At 41.3% G+C, this 23,753-nt stretch overlaps 1 protein-coding gene across 1 annotated transcript in view; it reads right to left on the reverse strand.

Annotated features, from left to right (window-relative positions):
• The window catches only part of PCGF3 (polycomb group ring finger 3), a 155,665-nt gene that overhangs the window by 12,640 nt on the left and 119,272 nt on the right, over nt 1-23,753 (reverse strand). The window contains exons 3-4 of the mRNA XM_077475394.1: nt 9,368-9,464; nt 4,033-4,088 (exon numbers count right to left, since the gene is read on the reverse strand). Coding sequence (XP_077331520.1) covers nt 4,033-4,088; nt 9,368-9,464 — 153 coding nt within the window. The remainder of the gene's footprint in view (nt 1-4,032; nt 4,089-9,367; nt 9,465-23,753) is intronic.

The raw sequence follows: 23,753 nt of genomic DNA on the forward strand, positions 1-23,753 counted from the left end.
TAAACATTTAAAAAAACATTTCAAAACGTAGTACTGTAGAGTCTCTCTGAAGAGTCTAGAAAAAGCTGTCTATATTAATATTGATTATAACAGACTTTCATTTCCGGGCTACCCTATGCTGCCCTTTATACAGTTATACAGTCCTTCCCTTTTAGAATATGCCCAACTGGTTGCTTTAGCGGAGCCAGATATTCATTTAAGATTAGTGGTGTGAAAAAGGAAGTATAGGCTAGATGCTGTTCCCAAAAAAAGAGAGTGCAAAGAAATAGTCACCAATATCACATTTGGTCTCTATGCAGGTGATCTTTCTTGATTATGGATTTGCCATGCCTTCTTCTGCACTGTGTCTATGTCATATTGATAGAGGCAGAGTTTTTGCCTCCTCTGCAAAAACATGGAGCAGCATAACAGTGACATTGGCAAATCCCACTTCAAATCTCATAACAGCAGTGTCAGAGGCTGCAGTGCCTTGGATTTCACACTGCAGATATATAGTTATAGATAGGGGTGCCGAGGCAAAGTCACATACCAGGAAAAATTTAGTTATGTATCAGGAGGTATTCCAGACACGGTACATTGTTCAGGATACTGCTTAGACACCATTAACATGTCTAAATTTGTCCATGTAACATAGCAAATCTGCAAGTTTTGAGTTCAGTTCTAATTTAACTGTAGGCTGCACTGAATCCAAAATTGACTGAGCTTATCCCAGTCATTTTCAGTGTGTCTGTTCAGATTACAGTGTGACCTGGAGATGCTGCATTGTAGGCATCAGCAAATCACGGTTCTCCCTGTAAGGCCCCATTCACACCTGAGCGTTTTGTAGCTTGAAGCTACAAAACGCTGGAGGGGGGAAAAAAAAAAATCTATTATTCTCTATGGAGATGGTTCACATATCCACTCCAAAACACCTGAAGCCAGAAGCTCCAAAATGCCTGAAGCTCAAACAAGTTCTGGAACTTTTTTTTTAAGGCAGATTTGAGTGTTTTTCTGCTTTTTACATTGGTGACCTTTTGACCTATACATAATCGCAGTAAAAATGCAAAAATTGCTGCAAAATAGCGAGACTTTCTGCCTGAAAACGCTACGTGCTCAGGTGTGAATGGGGCCTTAGCCCAGCCATTTGCTTGTCTATTAGGGGGTTGGCCTCACCCAATCACACCTAGCTCCTCTCCTTCTGCATATTGCCTAGATATGCTGATGCATGTTAAAGAGAGGTGTGCTGGAAAATGCATAATACATCCTAATTAGTATACAATCCTGCCCAGTCACAACTACAAAAACAGTCCAAACCTCCCAAGTCCCTCCTCACAGATCACAGCATTATTCAAGACGGAAACGCCTTAATACACAGCCTGTCCTGAAAGTTAGCGGTGCTGCTGCTGGGCAGGATTGAATGGATCACAATTAGAATACAATCCTGCCCAGTTAAATATGCCAACCAGTGTGAACAGAGAGAGTTCCACGCCTCAGACCCCACCCTCCCAGAGGCCCGCTCTCTGTGAATGGATTCATTTACATATTAACCACTTCAGTCCCGGAAGGATTTACTCCCTTAATGACCAGGCCATTTTTACTGCACTGCATCGCTTTAAATGCCACATATTTTTGGTAAAAAATAAAAAAAATCGTAATAACGTATATCGTTTGGTTTGCACAAAAGTTATAGTGTCTACAAAATAGGGGATAGATTTATGGCATTTTTAATATATATTTTTTTTAAATAGTAATGGTAGTGATCAGTGATTTTTAGCAGGACCGCGGCGGACAGATTGGACACATTTATTTTGGGGTCAGTGACATTACAGCAATCTAGACATGTGCACTGCTGAAAAATTTATTCGTTTTCATTTCAATCGGTTTTTTGTTTTTGGAAATTCGAAAATTCGTAAATCGAAAATGTGGAATTCGTAAAAAAAATAAATAAATGATGTTCTTATTTTCTGGCAAGGAACACTAAGGGGCGATCAAGGGGTTAAGTGTGTCCTAGGGAAGTGTTCCTAACTGTGGGGGGAGTAGACTGACTAGGAACAGATGACCACATTGTACTCCCCTGACAGAACGGGGATCTGCTTTGTTTACATTGTTCTGCTTCTCTGTAGTGCCATCGCGGGTGGCCGGTGGACATCACGCCCCCAGCCACGTGCATCGGCGTGGGTGACCACTATTATGCAAAGCACTGTACTGGCACAGCGATCCGTGCAATAAAGCCACCCTGCCGCAGTATAACTGCGGTGGCAGGTTAGCAATGGTTAAGGAAACCCCTTCATAATAACCTCCCAGAGCTCTTGCTCTGTAGTCTTGCAGTAAGCCATTATTCTTTGGTATCCTGCAAGACAGGAATGACACAGAAGGAGGTATGACATTTACATCGTTCGCCACCCACATGAAGTCCCAGATACACCCACAGTAACCCTAGGACCCACCCACATCAACCCTCAGAACTGGTACAAGTGAGTCCCATTGTCCTCCCTGAAACTACAGATGCTCAAAGGATCATGGCACATTTAGTATCAGGGCTGGTAAAAGGATACAGGAAGTCAGGGAACTTTGAAATTCAGCCAGGAGGAACGACATCACAGACACAGAAATCTACTATATACAGCTAAAGGTGGCAAGTTACACACAAAATACCTGTGGTATTGTAATTCATTTACATTAGTGGTGCACCGAAAATCAGAATGCACCTGGCCAAAACTGAAAATTCAGAATGCACTTGGCCGAAACTGAAATTGACGGTTTTTAAAATAAATTTTATAAATAATTGTATTATATTTGACTTTTTAATTAATATCATGAATAATAGAATAAGAATTTATTTCGGCTGTTATCGACACCTTTTGAAGTGATGTTAAAAAAGATGGTTGCTGCATTATTGGTCAGTTAAAAAATTGGCACCAAAAACGCACCTCCCCATGGAAATGCCTGTAAATACAGCAAGGAAGCATAAAAGATGTACCCGTGTTGCGTTTTTGATGCATATTGAGTCACACAACCTATGAAAAACAGACCATAAGCAAGGTAAAAGATTGTGGTTAAATTGTGGCAAAATGGTGGGCGTTTTTGGCAGTCATTATCAGCACTTTTTTTTAATACGCTGAAAACTCTACTTTCGTCACACGATAATTCGGAGCATCACTAATTTACATGCACAATACATTCGTCGTTTTGGGGAGGAAATGCTGGAGTTCTTCTTTAAAGCGTACCTATAGCCAAAACAAAGTAAGAGGGATTTCTCTCAGATACTTGTAACCAGAACAGGTGTCCCCATTAGAAGATATACCCTCACTCTTTGTTCCTAGTGACACATTTCTGATTTCCTATCAATCTCTGTTTTAGTGACAATGATCAAGACCAAATTTTCTCAACCAGGGTTCCTCCACAGATTACTACGGGTTCAATGAGCAATTTCTGCCTCTAACATAGCTAAAAAGATTAATAGTGTCAGTGGAAACCTATCTGTAAGGAGGTCATTCTTCCCAATTACCACAAGTGTAGGGGACATTCTTCCCACTGAGCATCACACCAATGTATCATAAGTTGTAGATATAGTAATTTTTAGCAGGGGTTCCCTGAGACTGGAGAGGTATTGCAAGGGTTTCTCTGTGTTTAGAAGGACCATGACCTAAGATGAACTTCCTATTGGGGCACCGACAGCACTTAAAACGCGACAGGGGTTCTATTCCTAATCTAGCTAAAAGAAAAATTGGTTGCACATACACTTTAAGTGCAAGCACCTAAATGCGATATACAATTGTGTAAAAAAGTATCAAGAGATCTGTATCCAACATCAGCTGCCTCTATAGTTTTGTGACAGGTTAACCTGTGAAAGGTAAAGCCACAAAGACCACACACATATACATGGTAACAAAAAGAAAGGCCATGTGCAAACATAGAAAAGAGCAGTTTTGCTACATACTCAAGAGAATGGTGCCAACTGTATAATACATCACAATATGCCCCTCTCTCTGCCTGCTTTGACTATTTTTTTTAACTAGTGTCCCACCACCTTTTACTGCAGAATAAACCTACCTTCTTGAAGACCCGGCACCAGTTTGTAAACAATATCTTGCATTGTTCGGTCGTGGCTAGAAAAGACAGATAAAAAGAGTTATAAATAATGAAATGGTATATAATACCATAAATAATTATACAGGCTGCCGTTCATTAAAACCTCTCGATTCAAACTGAATGTTGGCAAAGGGAAGAAAGAAAGCCTATTTCCTTTACTGTCTCTTAGATCTAGCCATTCTTCAGACAAGCAGTGATTAGGAGAGGTCTGGACAGCAAAGACTGCTGGTTAACAAATTACATGAAAAGTATAAACAGCAACTCTACAGGAATTGGGTGGACTTAAGGCCAGGTTCAAACTGGTAAGACATGACTGCTGTACGAATGTAATCCTACTTTGTCCTGTGACATCGGTCCTACTTCCATCCAACTTGAATAAACAGGATACGATTTTGCTCTGACTTTGAGATAGCCCGACTTGTTCTTTGACCAAAACAATATAATCCCAGTGTGACAAATTCCTTTTCCTGCTGTTGTAATCATGTCGGATGTCACAAGTTAGATGGTTAGGACAAGGATCCGACTTTAAAGATATTGGATGGGCTGAAAACGGACAAAAGTCAGACCAAAGTACCGCAGGAACCTTTTCTTGAGGCCAGGTTCACACTGGTACGACACAACAGTCGTACGACTTTGGATACTACTTTGCCCTGCAAATTGAAGTCTGGAATCCATCCGACTTCAATGAATGGGGATCAAACTTTGATCCCGACAATGCCAGGCACTTTGTGTCTAGTATGAATCTTTAGGGGAAACTCCACACCAAATAAAAAAATAAAAATAAAGTAAAAACACACAGCATGGGTTCCCTCTCCAAGACCATGCCAGACCGAAGTCTGGCATGGGTTTTAAGGGGAACCCACAACGCCTAAAAAAACGGCATAGTGTCCCCCCCTCAAAATCCATACCAGACCCTTACCGGAGCATGCAGCCCGGCAGGTCAGGAAAGGGGGTGGGGACGATGGGGCGCCCCCCCCAAACCATACTAGGCCACATGCCCTCAACATGGGGGGAGGTTGGTGTTTTGGGGTGGGGGTTGCTCGCACAAGTCCAGCGCACATGCGCAGGAGTTATACAATTTGTGTTGCCCCCAATGGCAGAGCCAGAAAATTAAGTGGAACAGGGACATTGCATCATTGGTAGAGGCACACCAAAAGGCAAGTGTGCCATATTTTATTATGCATACGGGGTATATACTGAAGTCGATATTTCCATCTTCATTGTGTCTACTTGGTAATTAACATAACATACTCTCTATCATGAACAAAAAAACCTTGAAGTGTTAAAAAAAAAAAAAAATCAGTGTATTATCACATACATAGCTTGTATTTTATAAAAGTAGAATATTACTGTATGGGTGACGACTTTATAGACATGTTCTGTATCAACTTCCCTAGCAAAGACTGCAAATAGAATTCACTATACACAAGCTTAATTCTCTGAACTGATACTTGTAAAGTACCAGCACACAGCCATTTGGAATGAATGCTAAAAGAGACATGGTACATAAGACTTCCTGTTCAGCACTGTGAAACCGCGAGTACACTGCCTGGCACATTCTAAGGATCATCTAAGGAATGCTACTTGCCAGCACCCCTTGACCCCTAATTCAACCTGTTGTGAATGCTATTGTACTCTACTGAAGCACTGACACATGTAGCATCCCTGCTGACAAACCAATACTGTTCTACTCGAAATATAGAGATAACAAAAATGATCTCAAATTCAGTGTAGAATCTAAAAATGTATGAAAAACATCATTTAGCAGACACTCATGAAAAGAGGAATAATTTGTTCATGTGCAGAAGCAAAGTACCAAATATTTAGAAGCCACTTTTATATGATCATTAAAATATTTTATTCATGAAATTAGCATTTAGAGCCTGAACACAAGACTTTAGTGGAAAGGTTAAAATGTTGGTAAAAATATCAATCCTAGCTTAATATGTATCTAGACCAGTGGTTCTCAAACTTCTAGTGCCGTGACCCCTTGATAAAATTTCTCAAGTTGTGGGGACCCCTAACAGTAAAATTATTTTCGTAGCGTGGGTTGTCAGCACCCAAGGCAAGACAAGTAATTTACAACCCTAACCAACGGACATTTAGCGAACCCCGAGTCCCTTACACTTGCGATGTACCACTCTTTTTGTTTTCATTTTTCCCTTTTATCTCTCTTTTTCCTAATTTCTCGTTTTTTTTCCCCCCATTACAGGTAGTGTTACTGTGTCTCCAACTTTGTGGTGTCTCGCAGTAGTGACACCTATGCTGAAATCAGGAGATGGGATCTCCTTCAGCCCCTCCCACTTCACATTCCTCACCAGTCAGCTGACCTCTAGTCTCTGCCCCCCAGCCATGCCGTGGCTGTGAAGAGGCTGAGTGGGCGGCCATGGGCTACAGGGACAGCCCTTCTGGGCGGCTGCGAAAGCGGTGCAGGCTTCAGGAACAGCCCAGGATTCGGTGACCCCTGGCAAATCGTCATTCGACCCCCGAGGGGGTCCAGACCCCAGGTTGAGAACCACTGATCTAAAGCCAAAAGTTCTTAAACAAAAAAACAAACATACATTTTTTGTCCCCGTTTAATCTCCACCTTGACTGAACAAATCCAAAATTTTGAGTCATCTCCAGAACAAGGGTTAAATCGAGAATATTTTCCAATGGAGATACTTACAAATGCCCAGGAGGGCATATCCCTCCCTTTGGGAGATTTCCTCTCAAATTATGTGGTGTTCAAAGGGCACGACTTAAAAGGAAATCTTTCAAACTGGACATAATCAGCAAAAAAGTCCAAAAATGTATAATAGAACCTGTAATGGGTTTACTTTAACCACTTCCCACCCGCAGGCCGCCATATGACATCCTTGACTTTGTGCGGGTATATCTGAATGATGCCTGCAGCTACAGGCATCATTCAGATATCAGCTTTTTCAGCCAGCGTTTCCCTACACCATAACAATGATCATAGAGGCTGTTCCACTGCTTGATTGTTCTTACGGGCGGCAAGAGGGGGATGTCCCCCTCCTGCCGCACTCCGGTTCTTCTACCGTCTCACCGCTTCCATCGGTGAGTCGGCCCTGGATGCTTACCTTTACATTCCTTGTAATAGGAATAAAAGTGATCAAAAAAAAAACGTTAGAGCGAGAGCAATAATTCTAGCCCTAGACCTCCTCTGTAACTCAAAACATGTAACCATTAAAAAAAATTAAAATCGTCGCCTATGGGGATTTTTAAGTACCAAAGCTTGGTGCCAATCCACGAGCGTGTGCAATTTTGAAGCATAAAATGTTGGATATCTATTTACTCGGTGTAACTTCACCTTTCACATTATGCAAAAAAATTGGGCTAACTTTACTTTTTTTTTTTTTTTTTTTTAAGTACAAAACTGTCTTTTTTCCCCCCCAAAAAAATAAAAATAAAACTGCTGAGCAAATACCGTGCGAGATGAAAAGTTGCAACGACCGCCACTATATTCTCTAGGGTCTTTGCTAAAAAAAAAAAAAAACCCCATACATAATGTTCTATGTAATTTTCTAGTAAAAAAAAAAAATATATGATTTTTACATTATTGACCTGGGTGGCAAGTGGATAAAAAGGACAAGATCAAGATAAATACAACACTTGATTTGTACCAGCTGCCATGTAAACAGTGCAGGAAGGTCACCACCATTGTAGGAGGCAAGTATATACCTGAAGTAGATGGTTTACCTAATGCCACTAGGGAAGGTTTAGTTATCCAGCGAACCTGTCTTTTAAGCATTCCCTACCCACAAAAAAAGTGTTTAGACACAGCTGGAAAACATGGTCCAAATGAGGTTTTATTTCACTGTCCTACATATTTTTCACAGCTGGAATATATAATGTATTCACACTATTTTGCGATCATGTACATTAGCCAGTCTTTTAGACCTTTTTTATAATTGGGTTTGGGATGAGGTAAAAACATGTTATGCTGCAAAGGAAGCAGAGGGGAAAGTACATAAGTTAGTGTAAACTAGTTCTTACATAGCACATCTCTACGTGCCTTGTGATATCAAATTATTACCTGCTATTTAATCAGTAACAACAAATCACAGGTGATAATGAAATGGTATGCTAAAAGAGGATTTCTTCTAAACTAGATTCATGTTACATAAAGTGGGTACTGAGTACAAAAGAGAATACGCTGTGCATAAATTCTGGGCTTTCTGGCAACTATACTTAAGCTTAAAGCGATTATAAACGATCACCTTGTAAAACAACCAATTTAGTTTAAAATAAAAATGAAAAGGCAAAACATTTTTGTATAGATATAAAAATACATTATAAATACCTTATTTCCCTTTTTGATAAGTGATCACATCCCTTCTGTTCTCAGCTGCATAAGAGTTGGGGAGTGGAGAAACCGCAGCACACTGAGCTTCCTAGTAAATGGCTGTGCAGCGGGGGGGGGGGGGGGGGTAGTGAACTGACCAGGATGTGATCTCCTGATTAGTGTGGTCATTTTTTAATGGGTGATGGGTAAGCAGAGGGACTGGTAGGAATACCAGGGAGTTCACACAAAGGAAGCAATACAAAGACAACAAGATACTTTTATCATACACGTACATGGTACAGCGGGCACGTATCAGGAATATATGACGTTTTGGGGTAACAAACGATTTAACTTTTTCCATTATGTGAACATAAACCTTCATATACTATTTCACTCCACTCATGTATTCACTTCATTTTATTTTTAGAAAAGCAGCCACCAACACAAAGCACACCATAAGTATAGACAAACTGTACAATTAACATATTGCACAGAAACCCCAACAAAATGAAAGAGCTCATGTTTTCATACAGTTGTGAGAATTAAAGTATAACTAAAAGCAAAAACTTAAAAGGAGGGGAAATCTTCCAATGGGGACACTAGTTTCGGTGACCTGGGCATCCGCAAGGGATCCTTTATTTTGCAGGGATTTAGTCTCACTTCCTGTTTGGCTATGGGACAGGATGTGAAGGGAAATCTCCACAATGGGACACAGATGGTGAAAAAAATTAAAATAAAATATCTGACAGCCAGGAAAAAAAGGTTTTACTATATAGTTCTACTTTAATATTATTTAAATTTTTACTTGTTTGTGGCTTTAAAAAACGTCAGTGTCCGAGTCCAGTAATCTTTGTAGCTGCATAACATTAGAACTGTTTACTCAGGTGGTGCACTAGAACATATTTTTATTCCAATATGTTGAACAACAGACATGAATAATATTACCAGGAATTTAGAACAGCAGCAGCATTACCTGGGACATTGCTTACATTTACCTATTGCACTTACCCTATATACTGTAGAGGATGGCTCTGATGGATTACAATTCTGCATGTTGGACATGTGTTATTCTCTTCTAAATACTTCACCAAACAACTTCTGCAAACTGCAAAAGGAAAAAAGTTAAATAGTTTCTTTAAAAACCAGTTGTTACTTTCTTTTAAATTGTTAATAAGCAAACCACATTTTCAGGTTTATTTTTTTTAGAAATATAAAAGGCTTACTGGGGGGTGGGGGGGGGACTTCAATTAAAATGTTCTTTCTTGGTTCTTTTTTTTACCAACAAAAAAGCTCTGCTTTGATTTTAATTCAGCTGGCAAACAGTGCCATCTACTGGTCATTTGTAATAATTCTTCCTTATACGTGGGGAGTAGGCAATGGAAAGAATTATTTACCGAGTGCTCTAGATGCATTAGAAACAGCGGGGTGTATGATTTTACTTTCAATAACATAACCATAAACCGTGTAATACAAATAAAAGATTGTTAAATGTAACACTTACTTCGAAAATTATATTTTTTTTATGTCATTTCAAAGTTCAGTAAAGTCTTTTAAAAAGCGCATGCAAAGCGCCTTTGCAAACAAACCATCAAAAAATCTCTCGGTATGTCAAAAGCAATTCTGCTTGTTTTCAGCCATTTTGCAATATAGAATTCTTATGAGCGAATCCTAAACAGCAGTAGCCCATAGAGACAAATCCAGTACATGTTGTCTTCTAATTGCTTGCTGGGTTACTGTACTTAGAAAATCAGCATGGAAGGGAAACGGTACAGGTTTTTAAGTAAACTATATTTCCTTACTTTTTTTTTTTATAGTTTTAGAAGTAAGAAGAACAAATAAATATTTTAAAGGGGGCTTTTTTCTATGCCGTGTGCTGTACACACTGGGGAGTCCAATAAAAGATCCAGCACAAGCCCCACAGCTTGTTGACTACGCTTGCATAAAGAAAACCTAAACAGCACCATTTTCACAATGTTAACAGGCTGTGGCACACTTCCGTGTCAAAAAAGTGCATTTACAAGAAAAAATTTTTTTAACATTAATATTTGGTTATGTTTTGTGATAAACCCAACCAGTTAGTTTTTTTTTTTTTACAATGGTGTGGCCAAATAGCAACTGTTCAAAAAATAGGATTTTTGTACTCCCCGTAAAATCCTTTTCTCTGTAATTCACCAACCGACACAGCTCCTCTCTGTAACTAAATGGGTTGTATAGCCTGCCATTAGGAGAACTAGGCAAAATTGTTACACAATACACAGAACTTTAAATCCCGCCCCAGGGGGCGGACCCTGTGCCATCAACCCTCCTCACTGCTCCCAGCAGCTTCAGTACGTCAACAAGCAGTATAACGTAGAAAATAGGAGGGGTGGGTGCTGTGTCGGTCAGTGAATTAAGAGAAAAGGATTTTACGGCGAGTACAAAAATCCTATTTTCTCTTATATTCACTGACCGACACAGCTCCTCTCTGTAACTAAACGGGACGCCCCCAAGCAGTGGCAAATGAGGGGTGGGAAAAAAACAGCATAAAAAACTTCATCCACCATGGCAAGTGGGAACTTGTGAAAACAAACCCACAAAAAAAACAGCAGCGTGTGGAAAACCTCCACCATATAACCGGGCATCCTCAACAGGAGTGATCCCCAAAAGCGCAACATTGCAGAAGTAATGCAACAGTGCATTTAACAAAAAACAGCACTGCGTTTTTATCGAAAAACCAGGAAAAAAACTCAATTGCAAATACACGGCCGCCTGCAAAACTTTGCGGCCAAAACAAGCATCAGCCGATGCACTGATGTCTACCTTGTAGAACTTGCTAAACACATGGACAGACGACCAGGTCGCTGCCTTACACACCTGAGCGACAGACGCTTGGTGTCGGAAGGCCCAAGACGTTCCAATAGCTCTTGTGGAGTGGGCCGTGACTGGAAAGGGGGACACCTGCCCTTTCAAAGAGTAGGCTTCTACTACAATCTGTCTGATCCACCTGGAAATGGTGGCCGACAAAACCACCATACCTTTCTTTGGACCAGCCACCGAAACAAAACAGTGAGTCTGACTTCCGAAAGGGAGCCGTGGCAGACAAGTACACCTTCAGAGCCCTAACCACATTGAGAGCGTGAAGGGCCACCTCCTTGGGGTGCTTCGGCTTAGGACACAACAATGGTAATACAGCCAGAACAACCTCCACAAACACTTTTGGGACCGCCCAGACTGAGACCAGGACCAACGCCAGCCGCACAGAGCCCCCACGGGTGAGAAACCAGCGAACCCACACACACCGCTCGCAGCGCATGCAGCCAAGGAGGAGGAGTGATAGGGACTTGGGAGAGAAGATAGTGGAGGTGAGGTGGCCCCCGAATCGACCCCCCAGGGAATGCCCAGCTGCTCACCCCACCGAAGCAGGGAGAGCCATACTTACCAGTCCTGAAGAGTTGGGAGACATTACATCAAAGACCTACTCCTGCGCAGTTACAGGGTAGCTGTTGGCCTGGTATACTGTGATCCAGACAGCAGTAGCCCGGTCATATGTATACCCTGGAGCATTGAAGCTCACCGACCACCTCTGGAGCTGAGGCATGTCGTGGCCTGCCGAGCCTTAGCTGCGGCCTGCTCACGCTCGATGGCTGGACTGGGGAGACTACAAGGATATCATTAACCAGCCTGTCACCCAGCCGGCAGTTGATAGAAGATCCCAGGATCTTTCATCGTGCTCAAAAACACATCAAACCTGCAGCAAAAACATGGAGCGAGAGGGCCCGCAGGGTTTCTAGGTCATTCCCCTTACTAGGCAAAATAAAAACTGAAGCTGCTGGGAGCAGTGAGGAGGGTTGATAGCACAGGGTCCACCCCCTGGGGAGGGATTTAAAGTTCTGTGTATTGTGTAACAATTTTGCCTAGTTCTCCTAATGGCAGGCTATACAACCCATTTAGTTACAGAGAGGAGCTGTGTCGGTCGGTGAATATAAGAGAAATACTCAGTTAAACAACAACTGACTTTGTGATCAAAATGTAACATCAGAAGGGTTGCAGAACCGAATAGTGCCTGGGAGCAATTTTTAGACCCTTTGCAAAAGAGGCCTTACAGCTGCAGTACTTCCCTTCCAGCATTTTAGAGCACCCTGGAGGGACAGATGTCTAGCTCCCTGTAGCCTGTCAAAATCTATAGCAGGTTGTGGCTGGCGGGGGATGAACGTTGTACCAAGTGGAACTGGAGTTTAGGGCTTTGTGTGTTCAGGCACAAAGGTCTCTGTTACAGTCTGCCTGCAGTAGGGCTGGACACTGCACCTGTTCCTTACTGGGCACACTAGAATGACAGGAGGGGACACACTACTGCTGAATGGCCCCATGCGCAAAGGGTCAGTCTTTAACCACTTAAGGACCGCCGTATTGCCAATGTACGTCATTACAATGGCACAGGCAGGCACAAGCACGTACATGTACGTGCCTGCCTTCCAGCGGGTGGGGGGTCCGATCGGACCCCCTCCCGCTGGATACGGCGGTCCGTTTCCCTCCAGGAGCGATCCGTGATGAGGGGATGGCCGTTGGTTTCTGGCCATCCCCTCTCGATCGCTCCTGGCCAATGACAAACTTCCTCCCACTGTGTATTGTTTACACAGGAAGGAGGAAGTGATGTCACTCTCCTCGGGGCGGTCTTTTTGACCGGACTACGAGGAGAAGACTAAAAGCAAGTGCACCAAAACACTACACTGACACATAGGTACACAACCCCCCCCCCCCCCCCCTACTGTCGCTAGGTAGCTAGTTATTTTTTTAGGTTCACCGCCAGGTTTTTATAGCGCTAGGTACCCCGATATACTACCCAATAATGGTTTTAACATCCTGATTGCCCCTAGTTAACCCTTTCACCCCCTTTTGCCAGTGTCACTAAGCGATAATTTTTCTGATCGCTGCATCAGTGTCGCTACTGTCGCTAGGTAGCTAGTTATTTTTTTAGGTTCACCACCAGGTTTTTATAGCGCTAGGTACCCCGATATACTACCCAATAATGGTTTTAACATCCTGATTGCCCCTAGTTAACCCTTTCACCCCCTTTTGCCAGTGTCACTAAGCGATAATTTTTCTGATCGCTGCATCAGTGTCGCTACTGTCGCTAGGTAGCTAGTTATTTTTTTAGGTTCACCACCAGGTTTTTATAGCGCTAGGTACCCAGATATACTATCCAATAATGGTTTTAACCCCCTGATTGCCTCTAGTTAACCCTTTCACCAGCGATCACAGTATAAGTGTCACTGGTGACGCTGGTTAGCCAGTTAGTTATTTAGGTTCCCAGTCAGGTTTTTATATAGCGCCAGGGACCCCCATATACTACCTAATAAAAATTTGAACCCCCTGATTGCCCCTAGTTAACCCTTTCACCAGTGATCACCGTATAAGTGTTACGGGTGACTCTGGTTAGTTTGCTTTTTATAGCATCAGGGCACCCACCATTTATTACCCAATAAAGGTTTAACCCCCTGATCACCCGGCGGGTGATATCAATTAGGTTTTAGGGTCAGGGTCTGCGTCGCCCCAGGCAGCGCTAGGTTAGTGCCAGTACCGCTAACACCCACGCGCAAAGCATACACCTCCCGTAGTGGTATAGAATCTGAACAGATCAATATCTGATCTGATCAGATCTATACTAGCGTCCCCAGCAGTTCAGGGTTCCAAAAAAAACGCATTGTTAGCGGGATCAGCCCAGATACCTGCTAGCACCTGCGTTTTACCCCTCTGCCCAGCCCACCCAAGTGCAGTATCGATCGATCACTGTCACTTACAAAACACTAAACACATAACTGCAGCGTTCGCAGAGTCAGGCCTGATCCCTGCGATCGCTAACAGTTTTTTTGGTAGCATTTTATATTTAAATCCGGAAGGCAGTGCTTGGTTTTCGGGGTCCCGTACGTGGCTAGGCTCCCAAAAAGTCCCCCACATGTGGTATCCCCGTACTCGGGAGAAGCAGCAGAATTTATTTTGGGGTGTAATTTGACTTCTGCCCATAGCATGTGTGAGCAATATATCATTTAGTGACAACTTTGTGCAAAAAAAAAAAAAAGTTTGTAATATTCCCGCAACTTTTGGCAAAATTTAAAATATTCCATGGACTCAACATGCCTCTCAGTAAATAGCTTGGGGTGTCTACTTTCCAAAATGGGGTCATTTTGGGGGGTTTTGTGCTATTTTGGCATTTTATGGCCTTCGAAACTGTGATAGGTAGTGAGGAGTTAAATCAAAAATTTGCACCCTTAGAAATCCTGAAGGTGGTGATTGGTTTTTGGGGTGCCGTGCGCGACTAGACTCCCAAAAAGTCCCACACATGTGGTATCCCCATACTCGGGAGAAGTAGCGGAATATATTTTGGGGTGCAATTCCACATATAACCATGGCATGTGTGAGCAATATATCATTTAGTGACAACTTTTTGTAAAAAAAATTTTTTTTTTGTCATTATTCAATCCCTTAGGACAAAAAAAATAAATATTCAATGGGCTCAACATACCCATCAGCAATTTCCTTGGGGTGTCTACTTTCCAAAATGGGGTCATTTGGGGGGGGGGGGGTTGTACTGCCCTGCCATTTTAGCACCTCAAGAAATGAGATAGGCAGTCATAAATTAAAAGCTGTGTAAATTCTAGAAAATGTACTCTAGTTTGTAGACGCTATAACTTTTGCGCAAACCAAAAAATATACGCTTATTGACATTTTTTTTACTAAAGACATGTGGCTGAATAAATTTTGCCCTCAATGTATGACTAAAATTTAGTTTATTCGATTTTTCTTATAACAAAAAGAAGAAAATATCTTTTTTTTTCAAAATTTTCGCTCTTATTCCATTTATATCGCAAAAAAAAAAAATCGCCGAGGCAATCAAATACCATCAAAAGAAAGCTCTATTTGTGGGAAGAAAAGGACGCAAATTTCGTTTGGGTGCAATATTGCATGACCGCGCAATTACCAGTTAAAGCAGCGCAGTGCGAAATTGGAAAAAGACCTCTGGTCCTTAAGGTGTTTATTGGTCCGGGGCTGTAGTGGTTAACTCATGCATATTCTGTATGTTCATTTTCTTAGTGGAAATTTAGCCAGAAAACTAGTTTGTGATAGATTACGTCACACTGGCCCCTTTTGAAAGTAAAGCTATATAAACATAAAAAATAAGTGACTATACTATTCAGTAAGGCATGTCCTCACCCTGCTTTATACAGCCTCAGTTCTCCTGTATTATTGGCACTGTGCTGACAATCAGCAAGTCACTACATGCCAACCAGCTGACAGCCTAATAATTTAATAATTTACCGCTAGATGATTTGATTTTCTTTCCTTCCACCACAGAAAGGAAAGCAAGAAAAATCGCTCGATTTCCCCATCAACACCATTCAGTGTTGACAGTTAACCCCTCCTGCAGCACTATTGTTTTCTACCCGTGAAAGGGGAAAGGGTCGCAGGGAGCCCTTGCAGCCAGCAGCACACGATTACTACTAGCGGCTTTAGCCACCAGCAATTATCGCATATACAAACTCCAACAGGCTGGTTGCACCCAAGTTGATCAATAGATCAATTTGGATGCAACCAGCCTGCCCATAAGATGGTTCAAATCTTGGCTAGTCCTTGGCTTTACCACCCAAGATTGGATCAATCTATGGCCAGCTCAAAGCTTCTGTTAGCTTTCCTCTCTAACACTTCTTATACAGCGGAGTGACCCCGCCCTCCTCTGACACACAGGGACTTCACAGGGACTTCACAGGGACTTCCTTATGGCTTGCCCCGTGAATCAAGGCTGGGAATGCACACCTTTTAATTGCAGAAACATATAAAGTAACATAAGGAGAGGGAGAGAGTTTTCAATAAGAAAGTGACTGTTCTGGACTTTCACAAAGCTTTCAGCCCAAAATGCTGCTGCCTGCACAGACGTGATGCATGCTTTTTATCACACAGCTCCCTTTTTTAATGGATTTTTTTGAAGTGTAAAGTGTGAGACATTAATGAGCAAATACAGCTACCCACTTTACATATATAAAACTTACAAACCCTAGAAAAACAAGGTTTTTAAAACCTTAAAACACTTGCTGCCAAGAAAGAAAGAGATACACAGTATAAAAACACTTTTACATTTATACCTAAGGAAACATGAATTTCCTTAAAAACTCAGATTAAACAGGTTCCAGGTCAAAATGACATAATGCATACAGCTGAGCCTAATGATGTACAAACCATAAAGTGAAACAAAAGCTAGAACTGGCAACTTTCTTGGATGTCCACATCCATCTGAGCTGGTGGCGATAATTATAGAATATCTACTTGCTTGAGTGCGGCAGTGCATCCTATTTTTAACTACTTTCAGACCAACTACCACACATCTACTGCAGCAGGGTGGCCCGGCTGCACAAAACAACGTACCTGTATGTTGTTCACGACTGTCGGGTCTGGGGCATGCGTGCAAGGCCAGAGACACACTATCGCTGTGATTGGACAGCAGAAGCCAATCAGCGGGTCCGGCAGTCGCGATGGCCGTCAGCTACCCGCGATCGTTCGGAGGAATGACAGAACAGCATTCTGTCAGACAAGAAGCGAGAGATCTTGTGTTCCTGCTAATCAGGAACACACATCTCTCGCTCTCTCTCTTCCTGTACGCAGTCCATCCCCCACACAGTAAGAAAACACACCCAGGGAAGACACTTAACCCTTTGATTGACCCTAGGGAATAATAAAACGCCGATTGCCGATATTACTAGTAAAAATAAAAATGCCATAAATCTATCCCATAGTTTGTAGATGCGATAACTTTTGCGCAAACCTATCAATATATGCCAATTGGGATTTTTTTTTTTTACCAAAAATATGTAGCAGAATACAAATTGGCCTAAATTGATGAAAAAATTTGTTTTTTTTACATGTTTTTATTTGGATAGGTTTTATAGCAGAAAGTAAAGCTTTTTTTTGTTCAAAATAATCACTCTTTTTTTTTTGTTTATAGCGCAAAATAAAAACCATAGAGGTGATCAAATAGCACCAAAAGAAATCTCTCATTATGGGAAAAAATAAACATCAATTTTGTTTGGGTAAAACGTTGCACGACTGAGCAATTAGTTAAATTAACGCACTGCCGTATCGCAAAAAATTACCTGGTCATTAAGTGGGTAAAACCTTCCAGGGCTGAAGTAATTAAGTGTGGTTTTTATTATTTCCAATAAACATTCATATGGCTTTACACTTGCTTTTAAATCATAGTGGGAAACATTCTGGAGGGTATAAAGTGGCATGTTACCCTAAAGGGTGCAAGACAACATATTTTTGTTTTGGTTATCTAAGGAAGGTCAGGGCCAGACCTGTGGAGTGTCACGTGGATTTATTCATACTGTCAAAGCTTAGACAGTATATGGTTTCAATAAAAAACAGTGACTTTTACTGGTGGATTCACTTTACATTATGGAGGATTCTGATATGCAGCACGCTTTATTAATGTATTACTAAAGTGTTTTTTATTTTTTTTTTGGGCTTTAATTGTTGCTAACATTAAGGGCTTGTTCACATGAGTTTTGCACTCTGAAGAGCAATCTGCATTTATATGTCTCTAAAGAAAGCACTGAACAGGTGGTGCTGTATAGCCTCCTCACAGCCTGCCCTAACCCATTAAAACCCGTACCAGGAGGCTGAAGCTTTTGCATGCAGTTGCAGGAAAATTGTGGCCCCATTCAATTGAATCAGTAGTGGGGTAGAATTTCTGGCGCAGACACAAAGCAATGCATCATGGCCATGGCATGTGTATATCCACACCAAGGGGTAGTGATTTGGGGGGGGGGGGGGGGCGATACACTTTTTGCTGCCAAGCCCTGCGCTCCATTTTTAAATTTAGCTGGCTGGACCATTTTTGCAATTTTTCCATTGCTTTCTTATGTTTCCTTACGACTTTCAGAGTTTGGAAGAGACCCCCCCTCCCAACCATATATTTGCTGAAAGCACATGACCAGTAGAATATAAAATAAGGCGCTACTGATTTTTATAGGGCATAATAATATTTGCGCAAGTGTTTATCAAAACAATATTTTCGCAAAAAACACACACAGCACATTTTACAAAATTCCTACTAAATATAAAAGCTAACCTGTATGGAGTTAATAACAAATATTTGTAAATTTTAAATTGCATTTTTGTTGGGGGGAAATGGTGAAAATTGAACGTTCGCAAAAATGTAAATATCTAAATTTCTCTGAAAGCTGTAAATGAAAAATTAAAACCTCTAGATTTTTAGCGTTTGCTAAAAGACCCCCTAAACCATATATTTTCTGAAAGCACATGACCTGTAGAATAAAATGTTTATCAAAACCATATATGCTCTAAAAATACTCTAAAATCATTATTAGCAGATATAGACAGCAAAAGTTTACAAAAATTCCTTCTAAATATAAAAGCTTAACCTGTATTGAGCTACTAACAAATATTTGTAATTTTTAAATTAAGCCTTTTTCCAAAATAGTGAAAATTGAATGTGTGCAAAAACGTAAATAACCAAATTTCTCAAAAAATCTGAAGGTTTTAAATTTTTTCCTTTACAGCTTTCAGAGTTTGTAAAAGACCACCCAAAGGCATATATTTTCTGAACGCATCGGACCAATAGAATAAAAGGAAGTTGCTACTGATTTTTAAGGCCCCGTGATATTTGCAAAAATGTTTACCAAAGCAATATTTCCGCTAAAAATACACAAATCATTATTAGCAGATACAAACAGTAAATTTTACTAAATTCCTGCTAAATTCCTACTTAATACAAAAGCTTAACCTGTATTGAGTTAATAAATAAATATTTGTCAATTTTAAAATGCACCTTTTTTTGCGAAATGGTGAAAATTGGACAAACCAAAAATTTCTCAAAAAATCTGGGAGGCTTTCAGTTTTCACTTACAGCTTTCAGGGTTTGTAAAAGACCTCCCAAACCATATATTCCTACTATATAAAAGTTAAAAATGTATTAAGTTAATAAATAACAAATATTTGTACATTTATTTTAAATATGCACTTTTTTGTGAAATGGTGAAACTGAAGGTACGCAGAACTGTAAATAAAAACAATTTACTCTAAAAATCCAGGAGGTTACCATTTTTCACTTACAGCTTTTGGAATTTGAAAAGACCCCTCCAAACCAACGTTTGAAAGCACATGACCTTTAGAATAAAAAAAAAAAAAAAAAAAGTGCTACTGATTTTTTGGACCCCGCAATAATTGCACAAATATTCATCAAATTGGCCATTTTCACAAAAAAATCCACCAAAATCATTGTTAGTGCACATAAACCATAACTTACAAAATTCCTGCTAAATTACTACTAAAGCATCGTTCACATGTGGTGTACACCAGTGTTAATTTTGTTGACTAAAATTACTAAAACATTTAGTTGACTAAATTAATACTATTTTAGTCGACTAAAATATGACTAAAACTAAAATGGCATTTTAGTCAAAAGACTAAGACTAAAACAATTTAAATTTGACTTTGAACATTCACTACAGTGTTCATTTTATACTTCAATACCATAAATAATAGCATATTAGATTTTTCACTCCAGCAGTATATAATGAGTTTGGAAATTGTAGAGAAAGGTTAACGCATTACAATTTAATCACACTCATTCAAATTTTAGACGACTAAAACATACTGGATATTTAGTCGACTAAATACGACAAACAATTGCAGAAGACTAAAATGGAGCTAAAAATAAAATGGCATTTAAGTCCCAAGAATAAGACTAAATCGAAATAAAATATATATTTATTACATTTTTTCAACTTTTCTAAAAAAAATTACAACTATATTTAATATTGCGTATTTTTTTTAGTCTTTGGTGAGATTGATTGTTTAGGCTGCCTGTGTCCATTGTAGTACAGGGAAGGGGCTGGCAAACATGGGGCAGGAGGGAATGCCACCCAGCAGCGATGGATCAGTGAGACGGGGCCATGGGAGGGGGGGGGGGGTGATCAGAGTGGCAGGGGGGACATATTCTGATCCCTTTTAAGCCCCTGCATCACCTGAAGCTGGCAGGACAGGCAGAGGAGGGAAACTGACAACTCAAGGGTAGCCTCAGCAGATCGGGTTTGTTCGGGGGGGGTGGGGTCGGAAGAGTGGGGGGAAGAAGAAGGAGATATGAAAGAGGGAGTAGGGGGAGCCATTTTAGAGGTAAGGGAGCAGCTGGAGACAGGGAAGCAGCTGCATGGGGGAAGGTCACATTTTAGCTGAATATCTGATTATATCCCCTGATCAGAGCTATAGGTTTGTTCAGCAGAGCCTGCTGAAAAATTCTGCTATAAGTTTATGGTCCTGGCCCGCTGGAAGCAGTGCTGTACAGACCTAGCAGTGAAAGAATTTATATTATATATATACACACACACACACACACACACACATACATATATACACATACATACATATATACATTATATATATACGTTATATATATATACATATATATATATATATACATATACATATACATACACACACACACATACACACCATTTCATTAAAAACTGCACTGATAATGTGCATGTCCCTTTTACAAAAGCCAGTCATCGCCTCTGTTCTCTCCTCATGTTGTCAGCGCGGGGAATGAAGTTCAGATAACCAGCATCTGTTCCGTGATTAGCTGTAATTGGACACAACTGATCATGGGGTAAAGAGCCGCCGAGTCTTTACCTCAATCTGATCAGCAGTGTATACCGAAACCGATACCAAAAATGAAAAATACACTAGGCCGAAAAACCGAAACAGCACCGATACCGAAAGTGCCTGTTTTAAAAAAATATTTTTATACAGGAGATGGTCACAGAGTGGGGACATGGTACAGGAGATGGTCAGAGAGTGGAGACATGGTACAGGAGATGGTCAGAGACTGCAGACACATTACATGAGATGGTCAGAGACTGCAGACGTGGTACAGGAGATCAATGCAGCCTCACCAGTGTCCATCACCAGTGCCTGTCAGATGCAGCCTACCAGTCAGTTGTAGCAGCCTGCCTGTGCCCTTCATGCAGCCTCACCAGTGTCTGTGCCCATCAGATGCAGCAGCCTGTCTGTGCCTGTCATGCAGCCTCTCCAGTGCCTGTGTCCATATGTAGTAGCCCGCCAGTGCCCATGCCATGCAGCCTTACCAATGCCAGTGCCCATGTTGTGCAGCCCACCAGTGCCCATGATGTGCAGCTTGCCAGTGCCCGTTAATGAATCTCATGCTGTGTGTCAGAGCTAGATCTGAATCGCTGTGCAGCCGATGTAACGATCTCCCGCCTCTTATGACACACGGCACAATGATTCCTAGTATTGGGTCAGAGTGCCGTCTATCACAAAAGGCGGTCTAGGAGGTGGGACATCGGCTGAACGGCGATTCAGATCTAGCTCTGACACACAGTGTGACATGCATTATCAGGCACTGGGGAGGCTGTGTATGACAGACGTGAGAAGTGGAGGAGGGAGGGGAGACTCTGAGGCGTGCATCGGGATGAAACCTGTGCGGCCTTGTCCCTTTTTTTTCTCATTTTTTTTTTCCTCATTTTCTCTCATTATCGGCAACATTTCTCTTTCGGCAAATTGCCGAAAATGCAATTTTCAGCCGATATGTTTCGGCGGCCAAACTTTTGATGCATCCTTAATTAAAGTGGTATTAAATCCCTAAACAAAAATGTAATATTATGCAATTTACTAATCCTTAGATGTGGTTGCTGCATTCTTTTTTCTATAAGTCTTTTCCCTTTTTATTTTGACCTGGTGATCCAGCCAATAACACACTTCCTGTTAGGGTGGCTCTACTCCACTGGAGGCACCCTTGGACAGCAGCATTGTCAGTCAGGGGAGAGGGTAGTGTTAGCGGACTTAGATCGACTTGACCAACACATTGAAGCAGAACGGCAGCGAACACTTTATAAGCAGATAAAGTAACAGTTTTTTTTTCCTTTTGTTATAAAGGGTTTTACATAAGTAAATAAAAGCTGAGCATTGTAAGCACTCCTATCAGTGTTAAACGGTCTAAAAATTGGCAAGCTGCAATTTACTACATTTTGGCCTTTTTAAAACTACTTTAAGCTGATGACAACTATTAATTATTTAATTTTCAGCAAGGTCATACCTTATTCCCAGCCTTTTATATAGAGAGAGGAACAGTCAGGTAGAAGTTAGACTGTTATGGGCGAGAAGCAAAGCATTGCAACTGCTGCATGTAAATACCCGCGTGCTGCCTATAGCAGCTAAAAGTGGGAAGGGTGCAGTTGGCATGCTTCAAAAATGCAGTTCAACTTCACATTTTTACCACCCCCAATCCCCCCAATTACACAGTGCAGGAAAACTGCATTCTGTACATTTCCTGGACTGCGTTCAACACCTGCATCCCCCCCCACCCCAAAGCACCTTGTCCCCATGTTGATAAGGGCAAGGTCCTCTTCCCGAAAAACCTGGTTGTTGGCTGTTTGGGTCTGCGGGGGGCTTATCGGACTCTGGAAGCCCCATACAATGTACCCCATACTCATTCACATATGGTGGGTGGCTGAGATCTGGGGACCCCCTTTACCCCAGATCCCGGCCACCCACCCTATGTGAATGAGTATGGGGTACATTGTACCCTTACACATTCACCTAAAAAAAAAAAAGGTAAAAAAATTGGATTTTTATAACAGGTTACCTGTAAAATCCTTTTCTTAGAGTACATCACGGGACACAGAGCACCATTGTAATCACTATGTAGGTATATAGGCACCTTCAGGTGATGGACACTGGTATACCCAATACAGGAAGTTCACTCCCTATATAACCTCTCCTCCTACCAGGAGTACCTTAGTTTTTGTAGCAAAGCAATATACCTAAACCCCAAAAAGAGGGACAGAACCTGCTGTGTCCCACGATGTAATACAAGAAAAGGATTTCACAGGTATGCGGTTATAAAAATCCTATTTTCTTTATCGTACATCACGGGACACAGTGCACCATAGTAATCATTATGTGGGACGTTCCATAGCAATGCTATTTGAGGGGAAGGAGACACAATCCGTAGTGCACCCCCAGACTTGAGGACCTATACTGCTGCCTGCAGCACACTGCGCCCAAAGGCCATATCCTCATGCCTGCTTACATCCACTTGATAAAACTTGGTGAATGTATGTACTGAAGACCAAGTTGCGGCCTTACAGATCTGAGCCATGTAGGCCTAGTGACGCACTGTCCAAGAAGCACTAACCGCCCTGGTAGAGTGCGCTTTGACTTGAAAGGGTGGAATCTTACCCCTTAAATCATAAGCCTGAATTCTAACTTGCCGTATCCACTTAGCGACAGTGGATTTCAACCCTCTGGCAGTACAAATAAGACATCAGTATTCCGGATCTGAGCAGTCGTCTTTAAATAGACTTTGACCACTCTCACCACATCA

The sequence above is a fragment of the Lithobates pipiens genome, unplaced genomic scaffold (genome assembly GCF_037356315.1).
Source record: "Lithobates pipiens isolate NorthernLeopardFrog02 unplaced genomic scaffold, aLitPip1_a1.2 Scaffold_13, whole genome shotgun sequence".
NCBI classification, from domain to species: domain Eukaryota; kingdom Metazoa; phylum Chordata; class Amphibia; order Anura; family Ranidae; genus Lithobates; species Lithobates pipiens.